The sequence below is a fragment of the Anas platyrhynchos genome, chromosome 3 (genome assembly GCF_047663525.1).
Source record: "Anas platyrhynchos isolate ZD024472 breed Pekin duck chromosome 3, IASCAAS_PekinDuck_T2T, whole genome shotgun sequence".
NCBI lineage: Eukaryota > Metazoa > Chordata > Aves > Anseriformes > Anatidae > Anas > Anas platyrhynchos.
In genome coordinates, this window is record NC_092589.1 from 25,708,510 (window position 1) to 25,735,710 (window position 27,201).

Below are 27,201 nucleotides of genomic sequence, written 5' to 3' on the forward strand. Positions count from 1 at the left end.
TATCATTATTTTCATGTGCAAAACTACACAAATAGATTTATTGTAAAGTTCTACTTCACTATCACTTTTAGGATATCCATTATATAAGCAGGCTAGTTGCTTATCAAATAGTCCAGATACTGTTGTTTGTATACTTTGTCTCCTCCCTACTGGAGTAGAGCTTTTTTCATCCTTAATTCACCAGTAACAGGCTACAAACGGTATTAAAAAATTTAATTTTTCTTTTCTGTATTTCACTATTTTCAATATATATATATATAATTTCTTCTGTATTCAGCTTCCTATGATCTTAGAGCAGATCTCTTATCATGCCGGTGCCTGCTTTTAACTCACTCCGAGAAAGGTAAACTCTGAGGTTTAGCTATTTCAACCTCAGGAAGAGCTGGAGGTTCACCACATTTATTAAAACTACTGAGTTGTATTCAGCACATTTTACAGCTACATTGCAAAATGGTGCACTCTAACAGCTGATAACTTCTCTATGGTTTCCTTTCCATTTTGAAATGCAAATTGACACAAACACTTTCAAGAAGTTTCTCTTTGCCCTGGCTTTGCTTTCATCTCTGACTACCACATTTCTGCCTAGCGCCAGTTCTCACTTCAGCCTATTCTCTTCCTTTGCTGGCAAGAGGCTCAACACTGGCCTAGTAACCTTCATCCTAAACTCATACTTTAACTTCGTAATTCTTGTCAATTCATACTCAACTTTGTGGTTTCCAGAGTAAGAGGTGTATGACTTAAGAAAAAACAACAGAGATGAAAACCAAAACCTAATGACACAGGTCATTATAATTCCTTGTGCTCGTGATCGGCTGTAAAAACAAATTAAACTGCTTTACTATGATGTGCAATGTTTAGTGATTGTTTTTATTAATGCAGAAATACCTGCTTAACTTCATACCCATTCTGATTTAAAGTGCAACAATTAAATCTGATATTTTTGTACATCCATATTTTGCAAGTGTTGTTCCTAAGAAGACATGTAGTTCAAATTATGCCTCGCATTTGTAAAACCTATCATTTTTAGTACCGTTTTGCTTTATTAACTAAAATAAACTGTACAAAAAGCTGTAGAGTTACATTAGCATTGAACAATGTAGGATACACGTTCTCTGCCAAACTTTAGTGTGCAAACATTTTACATTTTTTAAAGTGACAAAATTAAGCCAACCTTGAAGTCAGAGTTCATTACTACATTACAAAAACAGGAGACCAGATATGGCAAAAGAAATTCCCCACTGAAATCAACACCATTGTATAATTTTATTTCTAATTCTTAAAAAAATATAAATGAATTTAGAAGAGAATCACAGTATAAGGGCCCTAACATATTAGACCATTACAAGGTACATAAAAATAGAAGACACAGATTTCTTTGAAACTTTAATCCTTTGATTAAGCAGCAAGCATATCACTCTCCAGGCAAACACTGCTTAAAACAAACCCTACCCCCAAAAACAGGACGTGCAAACTGTATGCACATACTCTGCAAAGCACACAATAAAGACATTTTGCTATGTACATACTTATTTAGTACTACAAATGCTAGGAGATCCCTACTGTGTGCTACAGTGTTTGTAAATTAAAAAATACTACCTATCTCTGACCCTCCCTCCCCCCTTCAAATACAGCACCTTCGCCCAGTTATAGAATATTTAAACAAGATTAAACTGAATTACAATGTACTGAACAGTTTTATAGCAGTTGGCAGTGGCCAACTCTACTGCAACACCCAACATTCTGCATACTGAAGTCTATCGACAAGAGACAAGACAAAAATTAGCAAAGGTACAATACGCACACCTGGGAGACTCAATGCTAAAAGAAAAAAAAAAAGAAAAAAAGAAAAAAAAAAAAGAAAAGAAAAGAGAGCAAGAAATACTGATGATTTATCCTATCACTATTAACAATTAAACTGAGATACTTAGGCTGTCAAGAAGGTTTTCGTATCAGTTTGGAATTCTGGACAGCAGCCAGATCAGACCTGTGTGTAGCTGTTGAGGGGCCACTCAGGACTTCCAGAACAAAAGTTTAAGTGATCACAAATTCCTCGGTGCTTGTTCTATGATGCTGTTTCTCTTAGAAGAGAGGTCAACTGGTGCTCACATAGTGGCTAAGAACCTACTCTGATGCAGAAGAATATTCCTAAGAAGGACCCTTTTTTGTATGAGACCTCAGCACACTAGTGATGGCTGTTCAGAAAGAAAAATCAAGTTTGATCTGGAAATATATTTGAGCGAAGAACTAAACTATGAAGGTCAGCACCTTAATTTCAATTCAGGTCACAAATATCAAACTCTAATACAAGATTTAAAAAGGAAACACGATCTGATGCTGTAAGAACTTCCCTTTGCAGAAATGAAAAACCTTAGCCAACTGCTGAACTGAACGTTAGACGATTCAATTTATCTGTGAAAAAGCCTAGGGAGAGCACATTCCATTTTCTAATAGTCTCATCTTAGTCAAGGGCAAATCTAGTTAATAACAAAATGGATTTAAAAGGACTTGCAAACACCACTTCAGTTATAAACAAAAATAATTTTATAGAACAGTATGGCAGTCAACACAAATGTTTCTACACAGTCAAGAACGCAATGTTTTTCAATAGCTTGATTCAGATCATAGTTTCAAACACTGCTACTCAAATTGAAGCCTGATTTCCTTGGAAGGTAGAAGCATCTAGTAAAAAAAATACAAAAAAAAAAAATCACTGCTGGGTATGAATCAAGGTTTTAAGACAACAAGAAAAACTTAACAAACGCATAGGAAAATAATAACCTTATAATCTCCTAAAATTTGGGAGCTGTAATTAATATCCAAATGCAGGTTTTAGGTAGTGAACAAAACAAAAGAAAAAAGCCACAATAGCCTCAACCCAGCTAGTCAACTCTGCCAGCAACAGCAGATATCAGAAATACTCCTTTACCACTCAGACTGGGCTGGCAGCAGACAGCCCTATTGCCTACAGTATGCTACCACCACCAGCCTCTGTGCTTTCACAATGAATTTTTAGATGAGATCAATGAGCTAATGCATACGAACTGCTAACAGACATTCTCAGAGGAATGAAATTCTACTGTACTTAAGTTAGAAGAATCTGTGGAATAACATTAAATGAATAGCTCTTGCTAAACAGTTCCTCTCCTGTAATCCCCCTGGGTGCTGGAAGTTGCTGCCTTTCTCTCCACCCCAGCCTAGAGTGATATTGCAGTAGGACACCTGTTTTCAGATAACTTCTATTAGAACACATGTGAAATTTATTATGTTTGGTACAATAGCTCATTGAGTTTTTAGAACACTCTTTTAGAGAACTATTTAATAAGACCGTACCTTTTCTTTCTTTCTTTTTTTTTTTTTTTTTAAACAAGAAAAGTGTTCTGGGAAAAACATGGAGAAGAAACACCCACATTTTACAATTGCTTGAAATGCTACTACCGTTACCTAAACAGGGCCAAAAATTCTGAACCTAAGGCCATTAGTTTTTTTTTTTCATCCACTAAAATGTACAAAAAATAAAAAACAAAAATCACACACACAAAAATAACGCTACATTTAAGTCTCCTACAATATTACTTATTCCTAGATTTGCCAGACTACTTTTCTGTAATTAGATGTTTGACTACAAAGAACTGTAATAAAATAAATAGAGTAAAAATCAGTTAAACCAAATCTTGGTGTGTTGAACATTTATTCATGTAAGAAGTTAGCTTCCTTCAACAGTTATTCATGTAGAGGAGGGCTGTATTGTAGGCATGATTCTGCTGTACAAGTCTTCTACAAAAAATATTTTTATACAGGTGGTCGTTCACGTGGTTCCATTTCTGGTTATTTTCTCGCTCCTCTGTAAAACTGGTCTGATACCTGTGAAGGCTTGCTGTTTTCTCCCCTTCATTATTTGGAAAAAAAAAAAAAAAAGTACATCGATACTGTTTTTCAGCTGTAGGAGTTAACATAATTCTGCTTTATTTCTTCAGTGCAGGGTGGACTGAGATTCTGTCTGAATTCCAATAAGCGAGGGTGGCTGCTGGCCGCTAACTGTGGTTAACACCGGCCTTGGGTTTAGACGAGGAGGCATGGAATTAGCTGGGCGGATGAGCGGCGGGGGAGGCTGATTTAGAGTTGGCCTTGGCTGAATAAATCGCGCCTGTTGTTGAAGTGGCGGAGGCTGGCGATGGAGCGCAGGAGCAGCAGGAAGCGCTGGTCGAAGTAACGGGGGTGGCTGATTTAAAGTTGCCATGGGAGCGGTAGGTGCTGGAGCAGATGCCTGTGCTGGAGGTGAAGGGCCTAAACACTGAGTGGTCGGAGTGCTTTGTGCCTGCACAAAGGACAAAGACAAGATTGCATGAACAGCCGTCCCAGCCGGAATGCCGTGCCGTTGGGTTGCCACTGTCCACTATACAGGAAACAGCATTTATCAAACAAAACCGAAAAACTCAGAAGTTACTGAAAAGAAATCGCCAACCAAAATATTATAGACAGCAGAACTAAAAATATTTATGAAGCAAGAGTCTTCTTTCTAGAACAAGATCTGCATTTTAACAATAAAACAGTAACGTGATCGTCACTATGCAAGGTGCCGTCCTGTTCCCAGCGGGTTAACGACATTGGCTGAAGTTCTATGCAAGCTTATCATCATTCTTTAGAATGTGGTTTGCCACTCCACACCAGTTAACCTTACATTACATCACTAAATAAAATGCTGTTCCTCAACCCATGCTTACTTATATCTGGTACACAAAACACACCTCATCTTCTTCATCAGTGCTCTTTCCTGATGGCACATTAGAAGTATTTTTTGTGTCCTCCCCTAAAGCAGAAGCATCACCATTAGAAGCCAGGGTTCCTTGTTCCGCTTCCCATTCCTGCAATACCTCCTCTAAGTTAAACCGACGCCTGTAGTTTACAAAGAAGTTCTTCACTTGGCCAACAGTCTTGTTGCCAATTACATCTGCAATAGCTTGAAAATCTTTACCATATTTGCGGACACCTGGAAGGCAAAGTAAATAACATAGCTGTGAAGGATCAGTCAGACACAGCTACGTGTGATGTATTTATAGAGAGAACCTACGGGACCTGCAAACCAACGACTCACTAACTAGGCGGACTTCTCAATTAGGAGAAGGCCTCAATTTCTATTAAAACAACAAAAAAAATTAATTGCATAGCTATAAACACATAAATGAAGAACTTTAATAAAAGGTCATTACCCACTCTTCTTAAAGATCCTGGCTTACTCACCAAACCAAGCCTCCCAACCTAAAACCACAGAGATCTGGCCTCTGACAAATGCAGTAAATCTTTCAGTATGCTTGGACTGAAGGCAGAAGCCCAAGCTAAGTTCAAGGTGGGAGAGGGAGGGTGACTGAACAAATGTGTACAGCTGTAACAAGACATGCCAAGGAACAAACATTGACAGCTTCGATAGGGCAGCCTCCATGCCAGCTGCCCACCACCTGTGCGAGAGCTGGCCAGCAGCAGCACTGAGGGCAGCAGGCGCGGGACCACGCACAGGGGCAGAGTTCTGGGAGTCCCAACACACGGCTCATCCCTCCATGTGTAGAACGCTCTACTGAGGCTACCGAGGGTAACCAGCCAGCATTCCCTGGACAAAGCCTTTTTAAAGCTTTAATTCACCATTCAAGCTGGGTAAACAACTCTGGAGTTTTGGGACAACCACCTAGGGGAAAGTAAATAAATATAAGCTATTGGGGTCTGTTTCTAAGAAGCCCAGCACAAGCCTGCAGGATCAAATTCTCCGGCAAGAAGCAGCATGACAGAAGATCTTTGCATTGTTCATTTCACTCATTTTCACATCAATATCAGTAGGTTACAAGTACTCCAAAAGAAAACACTGTTGAACCTTTCCAAAAATACCAACATGGGCTTTTTAAAGTTCTAAAATGGCATTTGCATATAACAACAACTACAGGTCTACAGACTTTTGTAATTTTAAACCTAAAATTGGAATTATAATCTGAACTTTATTGGTTCTCTGTTTTAATTAGGGTACATGTCTAGTTACTCCTCTCTATTGCTTAAGAAGAAAATCCCGAAGCTCTCCAGCATCCTTGAACACAGCTGTACAATCTATTTTTAATCATAGAGTGGCCAGAGGTCTAGAGCCTAGAGAAATTAAACATTACATGGTTGTACTCTATGGTACTGTAAGGCACACTCCAGGCTCAATAAACAGAAGCCTCTTTTTTGCTCCCAGCTATGCATGAGTGAATTACAATTTGACTCCTGATGTGCAGCTCCTGATAGCTGAACTCATTCAGAATATACTGCAGTGTTTAGAGGACAGGCATCCTGTCTCATGCCTCATTTCATGTCTTGCTTCAGAAAGTGGAACGGAAGATTCAGAAGGTGAGAGTTGTTTCCAATCCGAAAGCTATGCTTCTTTTCAACTTAACTGTTAACAGTATGATCTTCATCTTGTTCTGCTATTTTCTACTCGCTTCACTAATAGGCCTTTCTGACGTGGCACGTACACTCTCTAACATTTAAGAGAAAATTTCAGCTCTAGGAGAGTAACAATTACTGTAGCTGAAGCTGATGCTACAACTGTCAAGAGCCTGGCTACATTATTTAAGATCTTTTCTTGGGCATACAAAAGAATCCAACCTCTCTGACTGCCAGAACCTTGGAAAGAAAACAAAAGGACCTAGCAGAGCCTTGTGGGAGAGAGCATATCTAGGCAAGGCAAATACAGGGATTTGGCTTTTCATTCTCAGGTGTTCAAGGTACTAGCTAAAGGGGTACTAACCCCTTAACAGCTGCACATGCCCACAGAGCACTCCCACCAGTGTTTTAATATTGATTGCCCTGTCATTATGACCCTTGCTAATTTATGATGGCCGTTAAACGTCTACAGCAACGTATCTAACATCCTGCAGAAAGTGTCCAGCAGAACAAAGCACATTTTTGCTTGAAAACTGTTTCAGACCTTGAGTGATTTCAGGATTTTCTGTTATTATGCTCTCCATATTTCTTCCTTCCCCTTAACCTGCAAAACAGCTGAACCTGTTAGCTAACTTGAAGCTGGCAGATGCAAGGTCTTAAAGCCTATTTCCAAGCAGAAAGTTGGAAAACTGCATCGCGCCTTCCCTGAGAGCCCAACGATGAGAAACATCTAAAGAAAAACAAGCTTAATCAGTTTATCTGCACACAGCACTTATCATTTTGGACTCTTTTCAGTGTTATTTTGTACTGCTATAGCATCACCACAACGGCTTATACACAACGCCGTAGTAAAGCATTTTTAAGCTGCATCAGAAACAGAGGGAGTTCAATCCTTGTTTATGAGAGTTTTACATGTGTTGGCACATCTGTAAGAGCTGATGCCAACTCATCATCCCTTTCAAATTGGCGGGCTTTACATACACGTCCTTATAAACATCACCCAAGCTACTTCTCAAGTGTTTAATATGTTATTAATTAATTTTATTAGGCTGCTGCCAGTGCAATTCAAAATACAGCTGCACAGCCTCACTTCACAGGCACCCTTTCCCTGGCTCAGATGGAACTAGTCCTGTCGATGGGAACCCTTCAAGCTCCTCAAAACTTTACCCAGGTAAGAGCTGCACTTAACCTTGCTCAATACTACTGTGTTTCATTTTAGATGTGCAACTCTGGGAAACTCGTAAGCCTGAGTTTTACACTTCCTATTGCTGTGTGATGCTGTGCAGCACAGCACACACTGACAGGCGCACAAAAACATCAGCCTGAGCCCAAAGCAATATAATACAGCACCACAACGAGGCAGAAACAGTTAACCACAACCTCCAGGTTATGACAGCTGCAGTTCCACTGGGGTGTGATTATAGCGCTCCTGGCAACTAGCTTATGTAGAGTTGTTTTTTTTCCAACTGTTTTCCACTGCGATCCTCTGAAAATCATGCCTGCTTTTTGATTCAAATCGTGTTGTTTAGAACATGCCTTAAAACATTTTTGCAAATACAATTTTCAAATGGCTGAAATCTTAGTTTGAAAAGATGGCTGTGCTCACAGGTTCCTATACACAAATAAACTTTGCAAGTTAAGAACACCTCATATGATGAACTGACAAAGTTGAACAGTAACCTGATTAACTATACTGCAAAAGACTGGCTCAGAGATCATAAGCCTGAGTTCACAACCCCACTGCAGGCAGCCACGCTACTTTTAAAATTACACACTCAGCAATACCTTAAGGTCTTTTTTTCATTACCTCTCTTCTTTAGTTGCTGCCAATCTCTCTAGACTAGCCCACAGACTACAAGAGTTATGTCATGTTTAGAAAAAACAGTACCAAAACTGTGTTACTGCAGGTGATTTTTCTGATTCTGTAGTAGGATTTAACATCTAAATTACAGTGAAAAAATTCCAGAAACACCACCTACCTGAATAATGCTTATGATTTCTGTAAAATTATTAAAATCACATGCCAAAATAAATCAGCATTTGATGAACTAAATCTTTTTTAAGCATACAAACTAAATGTCCCCATGCTCCAGTCAACTGGCAAGTTCAAGCCTAACGCACAGTACTGTGGCTTTCAGTACAGCAACCATGGCTGCTTCTTTTAAAAGCAGAGTCAGAGCTAAAGATAGCATGGCCCTTTCATATATTAGGCTACTAATTCAAATAATTATTTTGAAACAAAGGATGGGACTTTAATACCTACAACACTCACGCCAGGAGGGAGAATTTACCACCAGACAAAAGGTAAGGGTGGGATAAGAATATTTTGTCCCTCATGCTAAGGTGTTCTTCCATCCCCATTTTATACAGTGGCCGAGGAAGGGGACTAAAATGGACACAATATAGATGAGAAGCTCATGGAAGTTCAGTGAAAACAGCTTCTTCCAGCAGGCATGCTTTCTCTTCCCACCCATAAGTATTGAGGCTGACTACCTTTATAAAACATGGAATGTTCCTTCAGGCAGAGGCCAGAAGACTAGAACTCCTCTCCAGGCAATTGCCAATCCTCTTTCTCTTTTCTGCATGCTCCAGTTTTCTCTTTTCTGTCGTTGATTACACAGTGCCATAGCTTAACAAAAGCTCAGCGCATTCTTATCACTTCCCAAACTGTTCCTTGGTTAGAGCTCTGATAATTAAACTCTGAAAATGCAAGATGATTTGAGTTCTTTCATCCTAAGGCGGGAACAATGAACCTGGATTATCCCCAATTCTGCAGCAAGCATGCTACCTACTAGACAATCATATTAAAGATAGGCACCTCCTTCTGTTGCATTCAGAAAACTAAAAAGTGAGCTAGTTACTAATACTGAGAAAAAGAACTTGGGACAGAAAACAGTTTGGAGATGCAAATCCCAGTTTCAGAGGCATGTAAATTGAAAGGCATGACTTCAGAAACACTATTCTCTTCAGTATTTCTATTCACGTTTCAAAATAAGCCTAACTTCAGGATCTGTCTTCTGGTAAATGACTACCAGGTATGGCATGCCTGACAACTTTAAACTCTTATCCTGATCCAACTGAAGGTTTGGTACTAAAATTTAGTCTTTTGTTTAAAAGCTTGTGAAGAATACAGGGATATACTGTAGATATGTTTAACTAAGCTAATGTATATTATCTTAGAAAAGACGATCCACAGAAGTCAGTCAACATATGATGACTTCAAAACAGTAACAGGCTCTCCAGAAATGTCCTTTGCATGTTCTTTGATTAGACAGTGCACATAGAAGCAGGACAAGAGTCCATTTTCTTTCATATAAACAAAATAACATCAAATTAGCCATATTAGTAGCCTGCTAGAAAATCATCATTTTTTTTTTTTTTCCTCCAATAAGACAGTTAGTTCAGTATCCATTCAGACTCTTAAAGGCCGGCTAGATATCTGCTCTTTTACTCCCTCTTGAACAGAGAAAAGAAAAAAAAACAACACTTATTTCCTGTAAAGCAATCTTATTTCTGCCTTTTTGCTACTGTAAGGATATGGAAAGATGTCTTAACAATTTTTGCTTCAAATTTTATTACTTCAACCACTATCTCAGTCTTCCATTTCGGAGAAATTCATGTAAGGTTATTTAAAAAACTATTGGAGGGACTTTTCAGTACCAATACAGCTGTTAAACCCATCTTAGCTTTTCTATTTGAGATTTAATATAGGTGACCAAAAGACCAGTGTCATGTTGCTTGAATAAATATGCTAAATATTCTCACTAGTTTTGTTGTTTTCTCAATGACTTCCTTATAAGACCAGATAAAAGTTCATCTTTCATTAGAAGGAAACATAAACATACGCCTGAACACCTCTTAAAATCCTTCGCATCAGATTGTTACTTCAAGTTGCTACTACTATGAACATACCTTGTACTGCAAGAAGCTGCTCTTCTGTGGTCCAACGGGCATTGATTTTCTGATTAGACTATTAAAATTAGAAAAATGGCACAAAGATCATTAAAATGTTTCAACAGCTGTAAAATATCTGAGCATTAGAATGTGTTTTAGTCACATGACAGACTGTATTACATAAGTAAAAATCTCTTGATTGTAAGCCATAAAGCTTTACTTTCATGAACAGGACATAGCATTTAAGGATTTGAGCTTAGATCTACAGCAACAGTTTTTCCTCTGCTTTATTACAGTTCTTCACCTACAACATAACTAAAGCACAAGCTAACGATCTTTATGCAGGCAGAATTTGAATTTAACTGTAAAATTTATCTAAACTATTAGAACTTGCTGGTGAGAGTGTTTTGCATTCGTGTTACGTTTCATTTGCAAGCCCTTAAAACAAGCAAGAAGAGAACCTCTGTAGTAATATCACACACTTCAAATGCCCAAATTTATATATACTGATGTTTTCACAAAGAACATAGAATTTACTGCTAGCAATCCAAATAAACTACTTTTAACCAGAAAAACAATATATCAGGACTCAATTTCAGCTCCGTATTGTCATGAACGGATACAACATTTCAGTTTCTTCTGCTTCTTTATTCAGCCAGTTGCCATAAAAAAGCCTACTACTAATTTCTTGTAAAAAGACCAGACGGACTCACCAAAGCATGTTATTCAATGGATCTTGTTTAAGCTGCTGCTGAAATGCAAACATTTTGCTGCAGCAAATCATATTTCTGTAGCTTCCCACTAATGTAAGTGCAAGGCCACAAGTTCTGATACTTATTCTGATTTACCTCAGGAGGTTTGAATTCTTCAATCCCGCCTTCCATTTTCTGTTTAAGTGCACTGTTTACTTGCTTAGCATTTTGAACCTTGGTCAAAAACAACAAAGTTAATCAGCTCCACAAAGAAAGTTGGTCACTTTACACATATATCTTCACTAGGATTGCCACAAGTGTACCTCCTAAGTTAGAAAGAGAAATATTATGGTTTAAGGCTTCACTACTTTTAACCATTAAAGAAAAAAATAATAAAAGATGCAGCACAGTTCCCTATGGAGAGAAAAATATTTAAGCCAGTCTTTCAAAAGAACAGTCTGAAGAAATATTAAAAGAAGGACATAAAATGCAAGTTTTGATAATGATACATATGTTCTTGAAGAAGAATGCAGAATATATGGTTCTTAGGTTTCTAAGTGAAATGTACTGTGTACGTAAATTTCTTCCTTCTCCAAAAAGAACTTTGAAAAAAAAATGGAAAAGTATGAGGTGTTTCCAGTTAGTTGCTTCTGACAGACTGCTTTTTATTGATCTAAGACCATCATAACGAGGAAATTACTTAAAATATGTAAATAAAATACCTTGGTCTACAAAGAGAACTTCTAAACTGTACATATACATATCTGTTAACCATTTAAACCTGACAGTGATGCACATAAGGTAACACATTGAGAACATAGTTTTGCAAACTACGGTGCAAAGCTATTACAAGAGTTCTTTAAGTATGGACACAAAAACAGACAACGCAGTGGAGGATTCCAAAGGCTGCGTCCATGAGATCACTGCAAGAAAAGAAGAGAAAGACAACCTCAAGGATGTAACTCACCTACACTCAGGCTAAACAGTGAAACCCACCTATGCTATTTAGTCCCAAAGTCCTGCTGTGATAGAAAGAAGCATATTTCTCCTGCAAAAGAATACAAGGGAGCAAGAAGCCCACAAAACCCTTTGTTCACTCCATGACTTTGCAACATGGCAGCTCTTAGTAGTCTATAAGGAGGCAGAAATTCCAGGAGATAAGCCTTCAATTTGTAGCCACATCCCTCCTAGAAAGCAAGCATGCACATACTGCTGTACCCTTAAAAGCTTGAATAGATTCTCTGTTTCCACTTTAAGTGCCACAAGTTAAATTCTTCATGCAAAGGCAGGCAAGCAATAGTCCTCTTAAAAGTGAAGATTACAAAGCAGTTGTTTTAAATTTAACAAGAAGTAGAAAGCTCACCAATTCAAACAGAGAAATAACAAGATTTTTTCCCCTTGATTTTTCCCCCTTATACTTTCATGTGATGTGGGGTAAGACATCCAAGAAAACAGCTACAATTTTAAGCATAACAAATACAACTTCCACTGCTTCATTGGTCTTATTCTCACTTGTCACATAAATGCTTTTTAACAAGGTTAAGACAAAAATGTGACTTTGTTTTTTCTCCTCTTCCCAAATCAATAACATTGTTTTCATGCCATACTCCCCTCCTCCCCTTTTTAAGGGGTCATCTTGTTTCACGTTCTCCACAAAACACGTGAACAAAAAATAAAACTGAAGAACAGCTAGTGTCCAGCTTTTCTGGTGATAACTGTGGAACAAATTTGGAAGGCTTGCATTAAAGAAGGTTCACAATCTTCACAAATAATCTTATAATCTATAAAATCATTACAAGAACAATTTGAGATGAAAACAAAACAAGACCAATAACCCATGGTACCTGTCGCTTTAATGAGATTAGTTCCATATCCAGCTGTCTAAGAATTGTGTTGGCTGCATTGGGACTACAGGAAACAGCTATCACATCTTCCTGGGTCAGGTACATGCCTTTTGGTGGACGGCATTTGGAACGCTGAGAATGGTGGCGATGCTGCAAGCTCTGATACTCTCTTCTACCCAGCCCTATTTTGCTGGTCTGAACAGGCTGCTCATTATTGCCCTTTAATTTACAAGAAATAAATCATTAAAGAATAACAGTAACTTACATTCAATTTCTCTAAAGAATAATGTATTGCATAGCATTGTAATGTCATGTTTATGACCCAGAAAACCTAACCTAACATCCTTCTCTGCATGCAGTATCCAAACTAAGTCTCACAGATGCAGCAATATAGCATACTAGCCATTTGCTGGATAAGCCTGCATTAGTCAGGCTTAGAAAGGTCAAATTTTCAATCTTTTTTTTTTTTTTTCCCCTCTTGTACAGAGATGAAATACAGTAAACTGTAAAGAATCACAGTAACAATACTGGAAAAGAGGACTGGAATCACAAACCTCTTAGGTAAGCAGAAAATAAAGAATATATACACTGTATCTTTAAACCAAGTAATGAGGGGATTTATATACATTTCATTCTGGTTAGCTACAGAGATATCAGGTGAAAGCTGAAAGGTGAAGAATCAGAGAAAGTCAACCAGGACTGGCAAGAATGCATGATGGCACTTTTTCCTGCTGCAAGTACTCCAACTTGGAAAGCAATAGTACTGTTTGTTTTGAGAGGGGATTTGAGATTTGGAAGAGAAAATTAATTTACCTTTGCAGTCTTTATAAAAGTCCAAGCAATTTAGCAAAGTTAAGCCTTTATTTTTCATTTTTTTTAAGTGGAAAGGGACGACAAAGAGGAGATAAAGTCATTATAACTGCTCTTTTGATATGTTTGGATGCCTAGGAGACCTTTGCTAAAAGTTTCAGCTTTGTCTTCAATAGGCGTTGTTGCACAACAAGCTAGTCTGCACCTGTGTGACTCTTGTAGAGCAACTGGGTAGGTTACCTACAGACCAGGAACGGAAAAGCAAAACTGACTGTCCCTGTAAGGATTTTTCAGTTCAGAACAACACTGACTACCAAAACAAAGATGCGATTCTGGCTTTTTTTGCTACCTCAAACAGCTCCTCACTGCTCCTTCCTGCTGACATCCACGCAGGACTTACAGAGGCTAACTTAAAAGCACTTAGGATATTTGTTCCACCTTCAAAGTTGATATAAAACCTTACACCTTAGACATCTACAAATTTCAAGGTTAAGCATACTTCTGGCCCATTTATACCATTTGTCTTCTGGTTCAACATTGCTCTTTCAGTGTGAAATTGCAGTTCTTAGCTGTTTAATCTAGATTTAAAGAGAAAACATTCCTTCAAGTTTCTGTCCTGCCAGGCTAGAGGGTTTGGCTTGTTTTAGCTTTCTCTGGCAAGAGAAATTAAAATTGCCCTGTGCATTTAAGTAGCCCATTCACTTTATGTTTTACTTAGGAAGTGAAAGTATGCAAATCTCACCAGAAATATTAGTTCATGTAATTATCTATTGCGGATGAAATAGCTGTTCAGAAACTGCAAAACTCATTGTCCCGTTCCTAGAAGTCTATGAACATGCTACTTTCATGCTGGAACATGTGTCGTGATTCTAACAATAACTAAGTAAATAGCCATTAGCAACAAGCAGCTTAGGCGGCAACTCAAACCAACAGATGGTAAGAACATTGTTATAATGGCAGAGTAAAAATGTTCATTATCAGAGCTTGTGCCATTTCAAGTTCTAAACAACATATACAAGCATGTAAAAAAAATAAATAATCTCAAACTCTTATACAGAAAGGTGTCTTTGTAATTGTCCTTTTTTCCTACCTAAGGTAGTTACAGAGAAAAAGTGGTACACTGAAGGTCGTGGAAAACAGAATGGAATCTAATACCGCCAGTCTCTTACTCAGCATCATTTTTGGTAGAACCACAATGTTTTATTAATAATCCTAGACGCTACTTTATGAAGATACTATTTCAAGATGGGATATTGAAATTCTGCGCTGTCCTTTCCTCTCATTCTCAAGGAGCACAAACACTCAAATTTTAGGAAAATCACGAATACATAGAAGTTGATCAAGAAAACAAATGTTTACATGTGTAACTGAGCTCTTCTAGTCTTGCTCATAAATAACATTTATGAAAATAAAAATAATAACCTGAACATACCCCATACACAGCACTTATTCGTAAAACTAGGAGCAAGTGCTCATTTAATGAGACAAAAATATTTTTCTGTACATCTACTTGTAGGAAGCATCTCAATAAAGCCACAGATCAGTTGAAATGCATAACCTCACTGTGGCTTTGAAAGAACAACAAAAAAGTTATTCTTAGAAAAAATGTCATTTACTTTTACAATAAAAACATTTAGTTTCCGATAATTCACAACCAATACAACTGAAAACACACAGTAACAAGACAGAAGTAGGGGGCATGTTGTTTTGCCAGGTAGTGATAGCACGTCTCTTGTAAAACTAAGATCATTCAGGAGATAGCAAAGGTTTGAGACATACATTAAGCCCCAGAATAGAAAAAAAAAATATAAAGTTTAGTTTCGTTGGAAAGTAAAAAGTAAAGTTTAGTTGGAAGCCATAAAGATCTCAATAAACTAAAGACCCCATGATTTCATCAGGCTGCAAACAGGTAGATGTTAAATTGTTACACGTCTCTACTGCAAATTATGCTGTTCACAGTAACACAGAAAACAAACAAACGGACATTCACCATTAAGTTATCTGTTACCTCCTTTTTGGCTTCTTTTTTGGGGTCATAATCGCTATCATTTCCATCCATTGGATGAGCTTCTTCTACATCATCATCACTGTGGACAGATAAGAAGCTAGTCACGTTATCAAATTTTTAATCCCAAACGGTATGACAGAATTATCTACTCTAAAATATCTATTCTAAGTAGTCAAGCTTTATACATTATATGACATCTCAAAGGTATTTGTAGTTTTCAAAACAGAGCTTCTGCAAGCATGTTTCTTTTAATAAATTCTGATAATTTCTACGATAAACAAGCAACCCTGAACTGTAGTTTCAAAACCACTTGTAAGACAGTTTAACTGGCACCACTGCCAAAAAATTTGATGTCACCTTTCTTCAATTCAACCACTTACGCCAGCGTGAACACTTAGATGGTCAACTATATCAAGGCTAGAAATAACCTTTCATTTGTCATGTTAGTTTTAACAGAGCAGTTTTCTAATCACTGCACCAGATGTACGAATAAACCCTTGTTTAGGTCTGTGGGGAGCAGAAGAGGACAATATAAGATGGGAAAATACAGGACTATTTTTCGACCAGTTAAAAGTGCTCAAGAGCTAAAAGCTTAGGAGGGGAAGGAGAAACGTGCAATCTGCTGTATTTATTCAAAGACAAAAGATTGAAAAGAGAACGGATTTTCCTAGTCCAATCCAGCCATTTACATAATACCATGTCTGACTAACCTGAATGTAAAAAACAAACAAACAAACAAACAACATTCTATTTACCACAAAACCCCAAAATGCTGTATTAGAAGCAAACTGATTGTCTTCCATGATTTTTCAGCTATCCGGCCATAAAGTAAGCATATGAATTTTTAAATTTCAGGAGGTTTTTCTTTTCATGAGCATAATTAATTACACTCTTTTACTCTGGTTTGTCAGTGTTTCATACATGAAAAGTCATGCCTTCTGATAAACATGATTATGGTACTTACACAATGAAATTATTAAACCACTTTAAAAAAGGTGAGGGATAATACAAAAGTATACTTAGCGCAATGTAATTTTAATTTCATAATAACTAGGTAAAATGTCATTCCCCTTTAACCAAGGCAATTTAACACTGTTTTGAGCTTTGATTCTCTTTGACTCATAATAGTTCTATGTCTCCTGAAAATAAGATTTATACAAAAATGTTTTAAAGTTTTGCTATAAAATATTACTTAGGCATTCTAACTGCTACAGACCTTTGCAGCAGTTGAGCTTTTAGTTATAGTTCCATCCTAGTTTAAAAAACAAAACCAACCACACAAAAAAAGCCTTGCACCCACACACTCTCCTCCCAATAAAATAAAAGATAGGGTTACATTTCCCGAATGAAGTGGCATTTCTAAACCACATTCCCAAACTTTGTGTTCTTTAAACCCATTTTTACAGCTATCAACTAAGTATTCAGGTGTGTTATAACAACTGATACTGACCGGAGTAATACAGTTCTTAAAGCACAGGTATCACACCCCTTGCTAAAAGCAGAGATACCACAGATGCTCAAACATAAAAGTACAGTTCATGCTTAAGCACAGTGTCTGGAAATTACTAAAAAATCTTTACCAGAAAGACTTCAAGTCTCTAGTCAGCTACTTAAGAGTACAAAACTTACCTGTCACCTTGATTATTTCTATTAGCTAGCTTTCGAGCCTGACGATCCATCAGACTTGTCCTAGAGCGAGTTTTTTTCCAAGAATAGTAGTATTTTACAAGGCTCGCAATAGTCTTGTCTGGAAGCTAGAAGAATTTGTTAACATATTAATATAATTTTTCATTAACATTCCACCGAAGTTTATAATTCTGTTCTGTTTACAACCACCTTTACCCAAATACCTTAAACACATGGATGAGATTGAAACAAGGGATATATTTTGTGTGAATTTTTAAAAAGCTGGGGGGGGAGACAAGGAGGAACTTTTTTATTAGAGAGGAAAAGCTATAGCTTCAGGAGACACGAAGAAATGAACTTAAATCTTACATTCTAAGTTGTGCCTGAAGCTTCTGTGCAGAAATCAAGATGAAATTTTAGCCCAATGGGAGCCCTTGTTCCAAATGCATCTGAACTGTTTAATGCTACTGATCAAAATTTTACTTTACCATTTGCTGGATCCTGTGAAAGCTCTTTCCATGGAAGCTAAATGCTTGTTCAAATAAGACTTTATCTTCAACTGTCCATTCATCAGGGAAAGGAGTGAAGTTAGGGAGATCCGCAAGGGACTTCTCAATATTGTGTTTATGCCAGAACAACATGCCGAGAGCCTTTGAAGAGAAATAGTCCCTTTTTGGATTTAGTCAATTTTCTAAAACGTCAAGACAAGTTACATTAAAGAGGCAAGCATTTATTTTACATAAAAATCACTATCAGAACCCATTCTCAAAATGTATTTACAATTTATTGGCTATGTACTTATAGGTTACAAAAATTCTCTTTGGAGATGGTGTGAAGAGTGGGCACATCTGTACTTTATTAAAGCTATGACAGCTAGATAATTTAAGGTCGGCATGGCAGCAGTACTTCTCAAATAGTATAAACAAGATTGACAGGCTCAAATCTGACCTGCTTTCTTCCTTCACAAGTATGTGTCACCTACATAGTTCCGTATAGGCATTCAGGCCTTTATTACCAGCCTACTCAAAAAAAAAAAAAAAAGAAAATAAAAATACTTTTCAGCAGCCAGAGGATCATCCAAAATGCAAGTCTGACAGTTCAAAGTGAGAGTGGTCTTTCTACAACTCTCCAATCCACACATAACAGCACGACTGCTCCCATGTCACATGCACCTAATAAGGAATGGAAATTTAAATGTATTTTTTTATATATATATGGCTCATTTCTTCATATTCTTAAAGAATTTTAGACTAATTAGACTTACTGCCAGAGAATCAATGACAGACTTGGCATCAAGTCTGGCAAGGGAATTGGGAAACGCAATCCACTCAGTTTCAACCATACAGTGCAGACATGATCGCCAGTTGCTCATCAGCTCTCCAGACCCCCTGACAACACATCTTCTAATAACCTGGACATAACAAACCTCTTCTCATGTTAAAATGGCAACCAGCAAGCATCTCTTGCAAAGAGAATTTCTATTCCACTGTGAACAACCTACAAAATACTTTGTACTATACGTAGCTTTGAAAATTAGTCCTTTTGTAGACTTATTCTGAGATCCCTCTGTTCCCTTTCCCCTAACAGAAGCCAAGCCATAAATAAACATTGCCAAACTGCAGTGCTCTCGGCACCATAACAGTGGCAGCATCTTCTTCGGCTAACAATTGACGGACAACTAGTAAGTCTTTGCTACCACGAGGTTTCATCCTCCAAAAGTTGATCATACACCATGTTCCTATTTGTATATCAATTTTATATATATATATATATATATATATATATGTAGTCTCAGTTTTACATAAATTAGTTAATGTACAAAGAAAACTGCAACAGAACTATGTGCAGACCAGCAAAGTTTTAACCTGTACTTTTTATGGGACGGTGACGAAAAGTTACTAAAAAATATTAAAATGATCTTATTTGTTACTCTCAAACACAGAATTTGATTCTGTTTTCCTGCATCTAGGAGAAAAAAAAAAACTCTTAAAGTTGTTTTGCTTTTTTAAAAATATGCACGAGACCTTACCACTTCTATCCCTATCCCAATTAATGGTTTATAATTGTATCATATTTGCATTCTAGTATTAAACACTGATTTTGTTAGCTACTTCCCTAAGAAACTCTTTAGCTAAATATACACACACAATTGCATGACATGCCCAGTGTATCAAGAAACATACCAAACCTTTCAAAAGTGCACATTACAAGCTGAGCATGTCATGAAAACAAAGAGCTCAATCTTTTGCAGAGAATCCAGAGCACAACTGTATGCAGATCCATTTAACTGCAGTGTTTGCTGCCGTGCCTGAAGAGAAACAGCGTTAATTAATGGTAACCAAGGGGAAAAAAAGAGTCGTGTTATACATTTATATTAACAAATCCTTTAAATTAGCACTCTCATTTCATGGCACTTACCTGTTCCACATTGTATCCATGTTTTTCCTTTGCTATTGCTATATATTCATCCACTGTAACAAAGCAATGTCAAAGTTATTCTTCAATACTTAGAGTTCTGCTATAAGGTCACACAGCATTAGCCATCTAGAAAGGGAAGACAGGCTTCCCATGCCTTAATACACTACATAGGCCCTGGACTCCCTAAACAATAAATGTATTTGTAGCTTTATTCAAAGTAAAGAAGCTCACTGTCTTTAATACATTTAATTTTGTATTGAAGTTTATACACTAATCAGAGACTGGCTGTTTAGAGAAAGTCTGTCTTCTTGGAATCCACTCCTCTCCTAAGAGCACAGACACAATGGGGGTGCCCAGACAAATGTTAAAAAAATAATGTAAATAGATTCTAGATCAATAACTATGCACATCCTTGATGCTAACATAATTTTCACTGACCAACATCAATTTTAACCGCCACATGAAGTCAGCTTTCAATAGAGAACACGAACATTCAATGAAGTCACTAACTTCACCAATATTTTTTTAAATCATATTTTTGTATATTAGACCCAGCTTTGAGTTGAACATTTTCCACTATTGGGCAATTAAGTCTGATGGAAGTCCTGCTAGTTTTGATCTTCAACAGGTACTCTATTTCTGAAGAAACGAACTCATCCCATTCACCCATTGCAGTTCACAATTAAGTGACAACTAAATTAAGTTAAAAGGGAGCATAATTGAGAAAAGGAAATAATTATATCTTCATTACTCAAACGAAACAGAGATGTCCTTGCCATGAACTGCTGCAGCAAAGAGTTAATCGCACTTTAAATGAATGAAGAAAATGTTCAGTAATCAGACCTGTATTTTATTTCTAACTGTTCTTCAGTAGAATAAGGTACGCTCCCTCAAAGGCGAAGAGGGGCACAAACCTCTAACTACTGGTAATAATAGAAACTGTCTTGAGGACCAGATTCTCATGACTGCATCCTCAAAGTTTATTACCCTATACTACATATGGGGAATCCTATCATAGGAGGCAGTTTGAAACTGAATTAAGCAGATAAAATCACGTTTAGTCAGATGATTCTACTCTGATGATTCTACTATTTCATGTCACTTTTGCAGAGAGAAAATGCTCAGTTTTTCCTGATGAGAAAGAAAAAATAATATTCCCTTGAACAGGGCCTTAACATATCTTTCTTGAACATATCCATTGCAATTACTTCTCTAAGAAATTTAGAGTGACAAGTGCCTCATGTTTAGGTGTTTTATTTCTTCATTAATAATCAAAAGGTTTCAGACATTGGTCTGAAACATGTAACGCAGGCACCGTGATTTGAAACAAAGACTTGACTACAAAGTAAGAGAAGGGGATCTTTCTTTTCGCTATGGTTCTCTAAATGAAAACAATGTTTCTCTTTTATTTTAATTTACTAATTTGGAATTTCACTATGTATAAAGCAAAGAGCAAACAAGCATACCAGAAACAATTACATAGTTTAATTTCAACATTCAAATTCCTAAGCAGGGCAGGACTTACACTTGGCATCCGGAATACTATGATATGGAGACCATACGAGCATCCCTCCATTATCTTTATCAGTATATTTTGTGGCACCTGTAAGAAAACAAGCAAGTCTTAGTATTTATAAATACGATCTTCGGAACAACTATTCATGGGACACGAAGTAAAAGTCAACCATATTAAGAAGTCCGGCCCAACTAAAGTGAGGGGAAAAAAAACATTAATTCCACATTAATTCTTTAAGACATTGTATAGCTGACTTTCAGCACTGCTCTAAGAAGGTTCAGTCATGACTGTTAGATAAGATCCTACTTACCACAATTTGAGCATTAAAGCCCGTTACTAAAGTTGACATAGATGCCAAGTTTAAAGGTGCTTGTTTTTGAACAGTTCTTAGGGATTCTGATTGTCTACCAGCACTACAGACAGTTCTGATTTCTGTAGCCATGCAATTTTGATATTCACAGCCAACCAAATTGCTGTAGGAAGTATTTAGATTGAAGAGCCTTTGTTTGTTTGTTTCTGCTTCTCCTCCACCTGAATGCAGCAAGGGAAGCAGCCTAAGCCACCTAGCAGGAGGCCAAAGCCCGTTTTGCAATACCAATGCAACTTTGTAAAAAGCACTAAATCACAGTCTCTGATTTTAAGAACAGATTTCAAAATAAATTACCCAATATTGGAAAAGCATCAACTAATAGTTACCTTCCATGAGTATTCTACAACTGTGTGGTAGTACAGAAAAGCTCTTATGGTCTGTTTGTTTACAACAGCTTCTCTTGCTAAGCCATTGCTCAACAACTGGAGCATTTATACTAGTGTCAGTATAAACTCCTCGAGGAAGCACCCCAGAAGAACCTAGCTTGCATCTTTCCCGGAGACAGACAGATTTATTTCCCCAGTGAAATAATTACTTTTTCACTCCATTTTAAGCTTTCACCCTTTATATTTAGGTTCTACATTTTGTTGAGTGAAATAAAAGAACAACAATAAAGCCAACAGTGCTTTGGAAAAGATAACTACTTAGTGCTTTCTAATCTTGTACTGTGTTTTGTTGTTCTTCCCTCTTTAGCTTGGCAGCATTTTGTACTTGCTATCATCATTGCAGTCTTTAGATCCATTATGATTGTGAACTTGAGAACGAGTTAATCAGAAATGCTAAAAGAACTCGTGTGTTGCCTAAAATCTGTACGACAAGGAACTGCAACAAGTTTAAGAATATGCAGAGAAGCCATAAAGCAACACTTTCAAAGCATAAGCTACACACCACAAACAAACAAACAAGCAAGGAGCAACCTTTGCAAGTTTAGTAGAAGAAGAGATTCCTTAATATAACATTCTACTTCAGATAAGGAAAGTAAGCAACTGTTAATCGTTAGGAAAGCAGTATTTTTGTGGAGAGTGATGCAAACCTGTTCCAGTCACATAATTTCTCTCATCCAGTCAGTTTTTATCAGAAGGAAATGACAGTTACTCTGTAGCCCACTCTTTTGGTAAGAGATGAGTAGAGAATAGGACGACCACGAGAGAAAACATGAATTTATCAGTTTCCATTTGTGCACATAAAATGACTAATGGAAGCATACCCTCATACCCCTTTTTTTTTTTCCTTGGGAAAAAAAAAAATCCAGACAGACACCTGCAGAGCAGTTTACATCACGGACATTACCGGCTATCAGGTATTCAAGTCCTGAGGTAAAAAACTTAATTTGTCATCTCCTTCGCACCCGCAGGACACCACGCGTGCGGTGCCACGCTCAGGGTGCCAGCTGCCAGCAGCACGCCCTTGGGAAGCAGCACTGTACTCCGGCAACAGCCAGACAGCTGCACCTTTCAGGTGCCACCTCCACGTTGCTGAAAGGAAAGCAAGGTGACAGGCAGCGCGGGATGCACACAGGGAGGTTGGTACTCGTAGCAAGGCATCCTGACCTCAACCCAGGGTATCCATGGCTGCGGCACAGGTCACCCCGTGCCACAAGCATGCCCAGGTTCTGCCTCATGTGAAGAATTTTGTCCTTTGTGCCCTGCATATGCAAGCGAGCAGCACCCTCCCACCCCTAAGAAGGCCGCGTTGCTTCCCAAAGGTGACGCGCTCCTTCTCTGCAACACTTACTGGGGACAGAGGTTGGAAACACCGGGCAACACGGGAACCCACGTAGGTTAGAGGAGCAGAGCTGCATGCCGGTAAGGAAGATAAGAGCCCACGAGCTACACCTCTGACACAGCCTTCCCTCCCCACCCACATCCAGAACACTTCAGAAAAGGTTTCTGCATGCGGTTGCTGTGCCCCTGCCCTCACCCCGCGGGGAACGGGGCTGACCCACGGGCACTCCAGCTGCTTCCACCACTGCAGCAACACCTTGGCACATGCTCGATCTCAGTTTAGCGTTAGTAGAAGTTAGGTATGCCTGGAAAATGCTGTTCTGTATGCGATTACAAGTACTGAGAATAAAGTAAGTACCTAGAAGCACATACTACTTAACAAGGGCATTGGGGGGGCTTGGAAAATTCAAAAGACGCTGTTTTCCAGCATGAAAAGTCCCATCTTCTTCTTAAGAAAGCTTTTGAGGCTTTTTGAGGAATAAAACCACAGAAACTAGCAGGAGAAAGAACTAAGCTTTGAAAATAAAGGATTGGACATCTTAAAAAAAGAAATCAGGGACAGATGGCAGGGAACAAACAGAAAATTGTATATTCTTCACCACGCCATTTAATAATTTCAATTTAACAGTCTGTTTTCATATAGAGGTTAGAAGGAGAAAATTTGTAAGAGTGTACAAAGACATGGAATCCATAAATGACCTTAAATGCTACCAACGCACTCCTCTTAATACCCTCCCTCCCCACAAGAGCATGAAAGACGTATTTCTGCATTAAGTGAGCAGAACTCATCCTTAAAGCCTTTGGGAGCTCATGACCTGGCAGAGTTAGGACTACAGCCATGCTTTATTTGGAGTAAAACAAAACTTCTCTAGCAGCATCTCATGAGGATCGCACAAAGCATGGTGCATCCCCAGTGGTGGCCCGCAGTACAAGGACACCAGCTCCCTAACAGCCTGCTCCAGCAGGAGGTGGGGCAGAGAGCAGAGGCAGACATAATTTCACCTCAAGAACATAAGAATATATATAATATAGCAGGAGGAGACAAAACCTGGAGTGCAGGAGATGGTTTATTAACTCAGTAAATTAGGTATGGAGATCCACGGGGTTTATTTTATTAAAACCATTTTTCACAGCAAGCAAATTTATATCGGTGTTTTTAATTGTCATTACATCTAATGGCAATTTGTTACAGCTCTGTCTGAAGGCTTGCCTGTAAAATGGGGGTGCTGTGTAGGAAGTGGAAAGGGTGAGCATGTTTCAGCTAACTTCTCCTAGTTGCTGCTTTCAATCACTTGTCCTCCCCAAGAGGCTGACAAAGAGTTGATTACCTTTTTCTTAAACCATTTCTTATTTTATACACGAACTCCGGTTAAAACAAACTTACTGTTGTCACAACCTTAATCATGAATGTCTTGTTCCTCAACAAATTGTTGCAAAGCATTGCTTACAAATATTGATAAATGCTGGCTAAGCGAGGCCAAAGACTTGTTATTTGTTCTACTCAGTATTCTGTACGTGTACCAGGAGCAGGCTTTGTACCTTAGACTATCTAGTTTCACCTGACGTTGACTCCTGCCTTCCACCTATTTGATTTAAGGGGGCTAAGAAGCATTCAAAATACTGTAAATAAATACATACTCTTAACATACCTGGTAAACAGTCAGAAAAAAGGGCCTTAAAACAATCCCAAGAAGAAAAAACATTAAAATTAGTAAATTAGAGATAGTGCCTGCATCCATATATGCAAACCTGGACGCCTGATGGAATGCCCATTCCATCATTTGTGGCATGAAAAAATAATCATCTATGTGCCTACTTGAGAAGACAACAAGAGCGCAGCTTTTTGCCCAGTATCTCTCACAGATGCTGCCTCGAGAGTCATCAGAAAGAAAATATGAAAGCATGAGGTCTTGCTGAGATCTCCTCAGATAGCTAATCTTATAATGCGGTATGCATTGTATTTTTATACTTTCTGAAGTTTTTTTAGTTTGTTATTTTTCATATAAAAGATTTAGCTGTTCCAAGGAAGTTAGTTTTGTCACCCCAATAATCAAAATTTGTGCATGAGGAACAATATTATACATCTTCTACAAGACTTAAAGAAAAGTTTCCATCATTAAGGAGCTGCTCTGATAAACTAAAGAGTATGCATTAATCCCAGTTGCTGGGGGAGGGAGCATCAATTGAATGCTAGCCCCCTAAACAGCATGTTCAAGCTCCAAGATGCCTGGTTATAAGAGAGGATAAAATTAGTCCTGTAGTAACCAGTGCAATGATCCTGACGCATATGTAGTTTACAAAATTGAAACTACAGAATCTCAGTCATCCTAAAAGGGGTGAAAAGCCCTTTTAATCAGAGGGAAAACAAACGCTCTGCATTTTTCTAAGTGGCCTGTAGGAAGAACAAGCCCAGGCTACACGTTAGAAACGATCATTTTTATTTATTTTTATGAAAAGAGAAGGTGTAAGCGGTTAGTCTCATCAACAAAGAGACCTGGGCTACGCTCCCCTTTCCGGGGGAAAGGCATTCCCTTCTGCCAAGAACCCGCATCCATTTAATCCCACCCTCTCCCCTTTCTTTTCCCCTTGGCCTTTCTTCGGCCTGTGGGGACTCGTGCCCATCAACAGGGGCTCCGGCTTTAGGAGGCACCGTGCGAGCAGCTCCGGCCCAATCCTCTTCCGGTGGGAAATCATCTGACACCAATGGAGCCTGCCTGGAGAACAGCAAAGTAGACGGGCTTCAGCAACGACAACCGAGGAGCCCTCCTCCAGACCTCGCCGCCCGCTGCACCACCAACCGGGCACCGGGCGGGGCGGGAGGGCCCCGTACCCCCGGGGGCAGGGGCCGGGGGGGATGAGGAGGGTGAGGAAGGCGGCTGGGGCTGCAGCAGAGGTGCCGGCCAGGCGCATCCTCGCTCTGGGCATCGCCACCTCCTCGCTCTGGGGGAATAATAGCGGGTGGCGAAGGGCGAGCGCCTCAGGGAGAGCGCCCAACCTTGCGCTGCCTCAGCTGCTAATGAAGTGTGTGCCCCCCCCCCCACAACCCCCCCACAACCAGCACAAAGCCTCAGGACACCCCCCCATCCCCCCAACACACACACACACTCGCACTCTGGTGAAATAAAAATAATAACGAGGTAAGAATTAAAGATAAAAGCAGCCGTTTTACCGGGCTCGAAGTCGGGGATGCGCGCCTGGTATTCCGCTCCGACCCTCATGCCTACATCTGCAACACAGGGGGGGGGGGGGGGGGGGGGCGGCGGTTAACGGCCGCGCCGTCCCAGCCCAGCGCCGTGTGGCGGCTGGGGGGGGGGGGGGGGAGCCGCCCGGGAGCCCCCCCGCCGCCGCTCAGCGCCGAGCCCCCGCCCCCGGCCCCCCCCCTAAAGCCCCCCCCGAAGCCCCGGCGACCGCCGGGGAAAGGGGCGGGGGTCGGGGGAGGTGGCTCGGCAGAACAATGGGGCCGGCGGCGGGTGGGGGGCGGGCGCGGTGCCCCCCCCTCCATACACACACACACACCTCAGGCGCCGCACGGGGGCGGTGAAGGGGAGCTGGGGGGGGGCACGGGGAGCAGCACAGGGAAGCCCCGGGGCGCCCGGGTCTTGCCTCACGGAGGCTGCGAGCCCTTCTGCATCGCGACACGGGCCGGGGGGGGGGATGTGTGTGGAGAAAAAGCGGCCGCAGCACTGCCCACCCCCGCTGTTAACACGGAGCCGCCATGTTGCCCCCTTCCTCCCCCCTCACGCCCCCCTTCCCTCCCTCATCCCCCCCGGAATCCCTCCGCGCCGGCCCGGCCGGATCTAGGCGGGAGGGCGGGGCTGCCGGCGGAGCCCCCAGCGGCGGAAGGATTCGAGCCGCAGCACAGCGGCTGAGGGGCTCCCCCGTAGGGAGGGGGGGAGG

At 39.5% G+C, this 27,201-nt stretch overlaps 1 protein-coding gene and 1 long non-coding RNA gene across 16 annotated transcripts; one reads left to right on the forward strand and one right to left on the reverse strand.

Moving 5' to 3' along the window:
- Window positions 1–846: 846 nt before the first annotated feature.
- RCOR3 (REST corepressor 3) lies at window positions 847–27,007 on the reverse strand. 15 transcript variants are annotated; one of them, XM_013107786.5, is made up of 13 exons: window positions 21,220–21,298; window positions 19,695–19,747; window positions 19,465–19,584; window positions 18,541–18,687; window positions 18,332–18,448; window positions 17,765–17,926; window positions 17,280–17,404; window positions 15,633–15,729; window positions 12,833–13,051; window positions 11,145–11,222; window positions 10,315–10,372; window positions 4,746–4,987; window positions 847–4,315 (listed from the first exon to the last, which is right to left on the reverse strand). In XM_013107786.5, exons 6-13 carry the CDS (start codon window positions 17,915–17,917, stop codon window positions 3,971–3,973), a joined length of 1,317 nt encoding a protein of 438 aa, XP_012963240.1. In that variant the 5' UTR covers window positions 17,918–17,926; window positions 18,332–18,448; window positions 18,541–18,687; window positions 19,465–19,584; window positions 19,695–19,747; window positions 21,220–21,298; the 3' UTR covers window positions 847–3,970. The 15 variants fall into 15 exon arrangements, with proteins under 15 accessions (XP_012963240.1, XP_038032713.1, XP_027308811.1 ...); XM_038176785.2 differs by having other exon boundaries at window positions 19,460–19,584; XM_027453010.3 differs by lacking the exons at window positions 18,332–18,448; window positions 18,541–18,687; window positions 19,465–19,584 and adding exons at window positions 26,474–26,530; window positions 26,821–27,002 and having other exon boundaries at window positions 21,220–21,297.
- Window positions 7,449–23,424, forward strand: LOC119716428 (uncharacterized). Its single transcript, XR_005264389.2, has 5 exons — window positions 7,449–7,573; window positions 13,319–13,393; window positions 18,864–18,957; window positions 22,935–23,102; window positions 23,286–23,424. It is a non-coding gene; the product is annotated as an uncharacterized lncRNA (long non-coding RNA).
- Window positions 27,008–27,201: the final 194 nt, after the last annotated feature.

Bases quoted from the DNA above. Each gene is read 5' to 3' on its own strand.
- RCOR3 (XM_027453010.3), bottom strand. From the start codon at position 26,522: ATGAGGGTCGGAGCGGAATACCAGGCGCGCATCCCCGACTTCGAGCCC. The intron at 21,298-26,473 runs GTAAAACGGCTG...GTTTTCTTACAG, and splicing joins CATCCCCGACTTCGAGCCCG to GTGCCACAAAATATACTGAT. The intron at 4,316-4,745 runs GTGTGTTTTGTG...TCCTTTGTGCAG, and splicing joins GCACTGATGAAGAAGATGAG to GCACAAAGCACTCCGACCAC.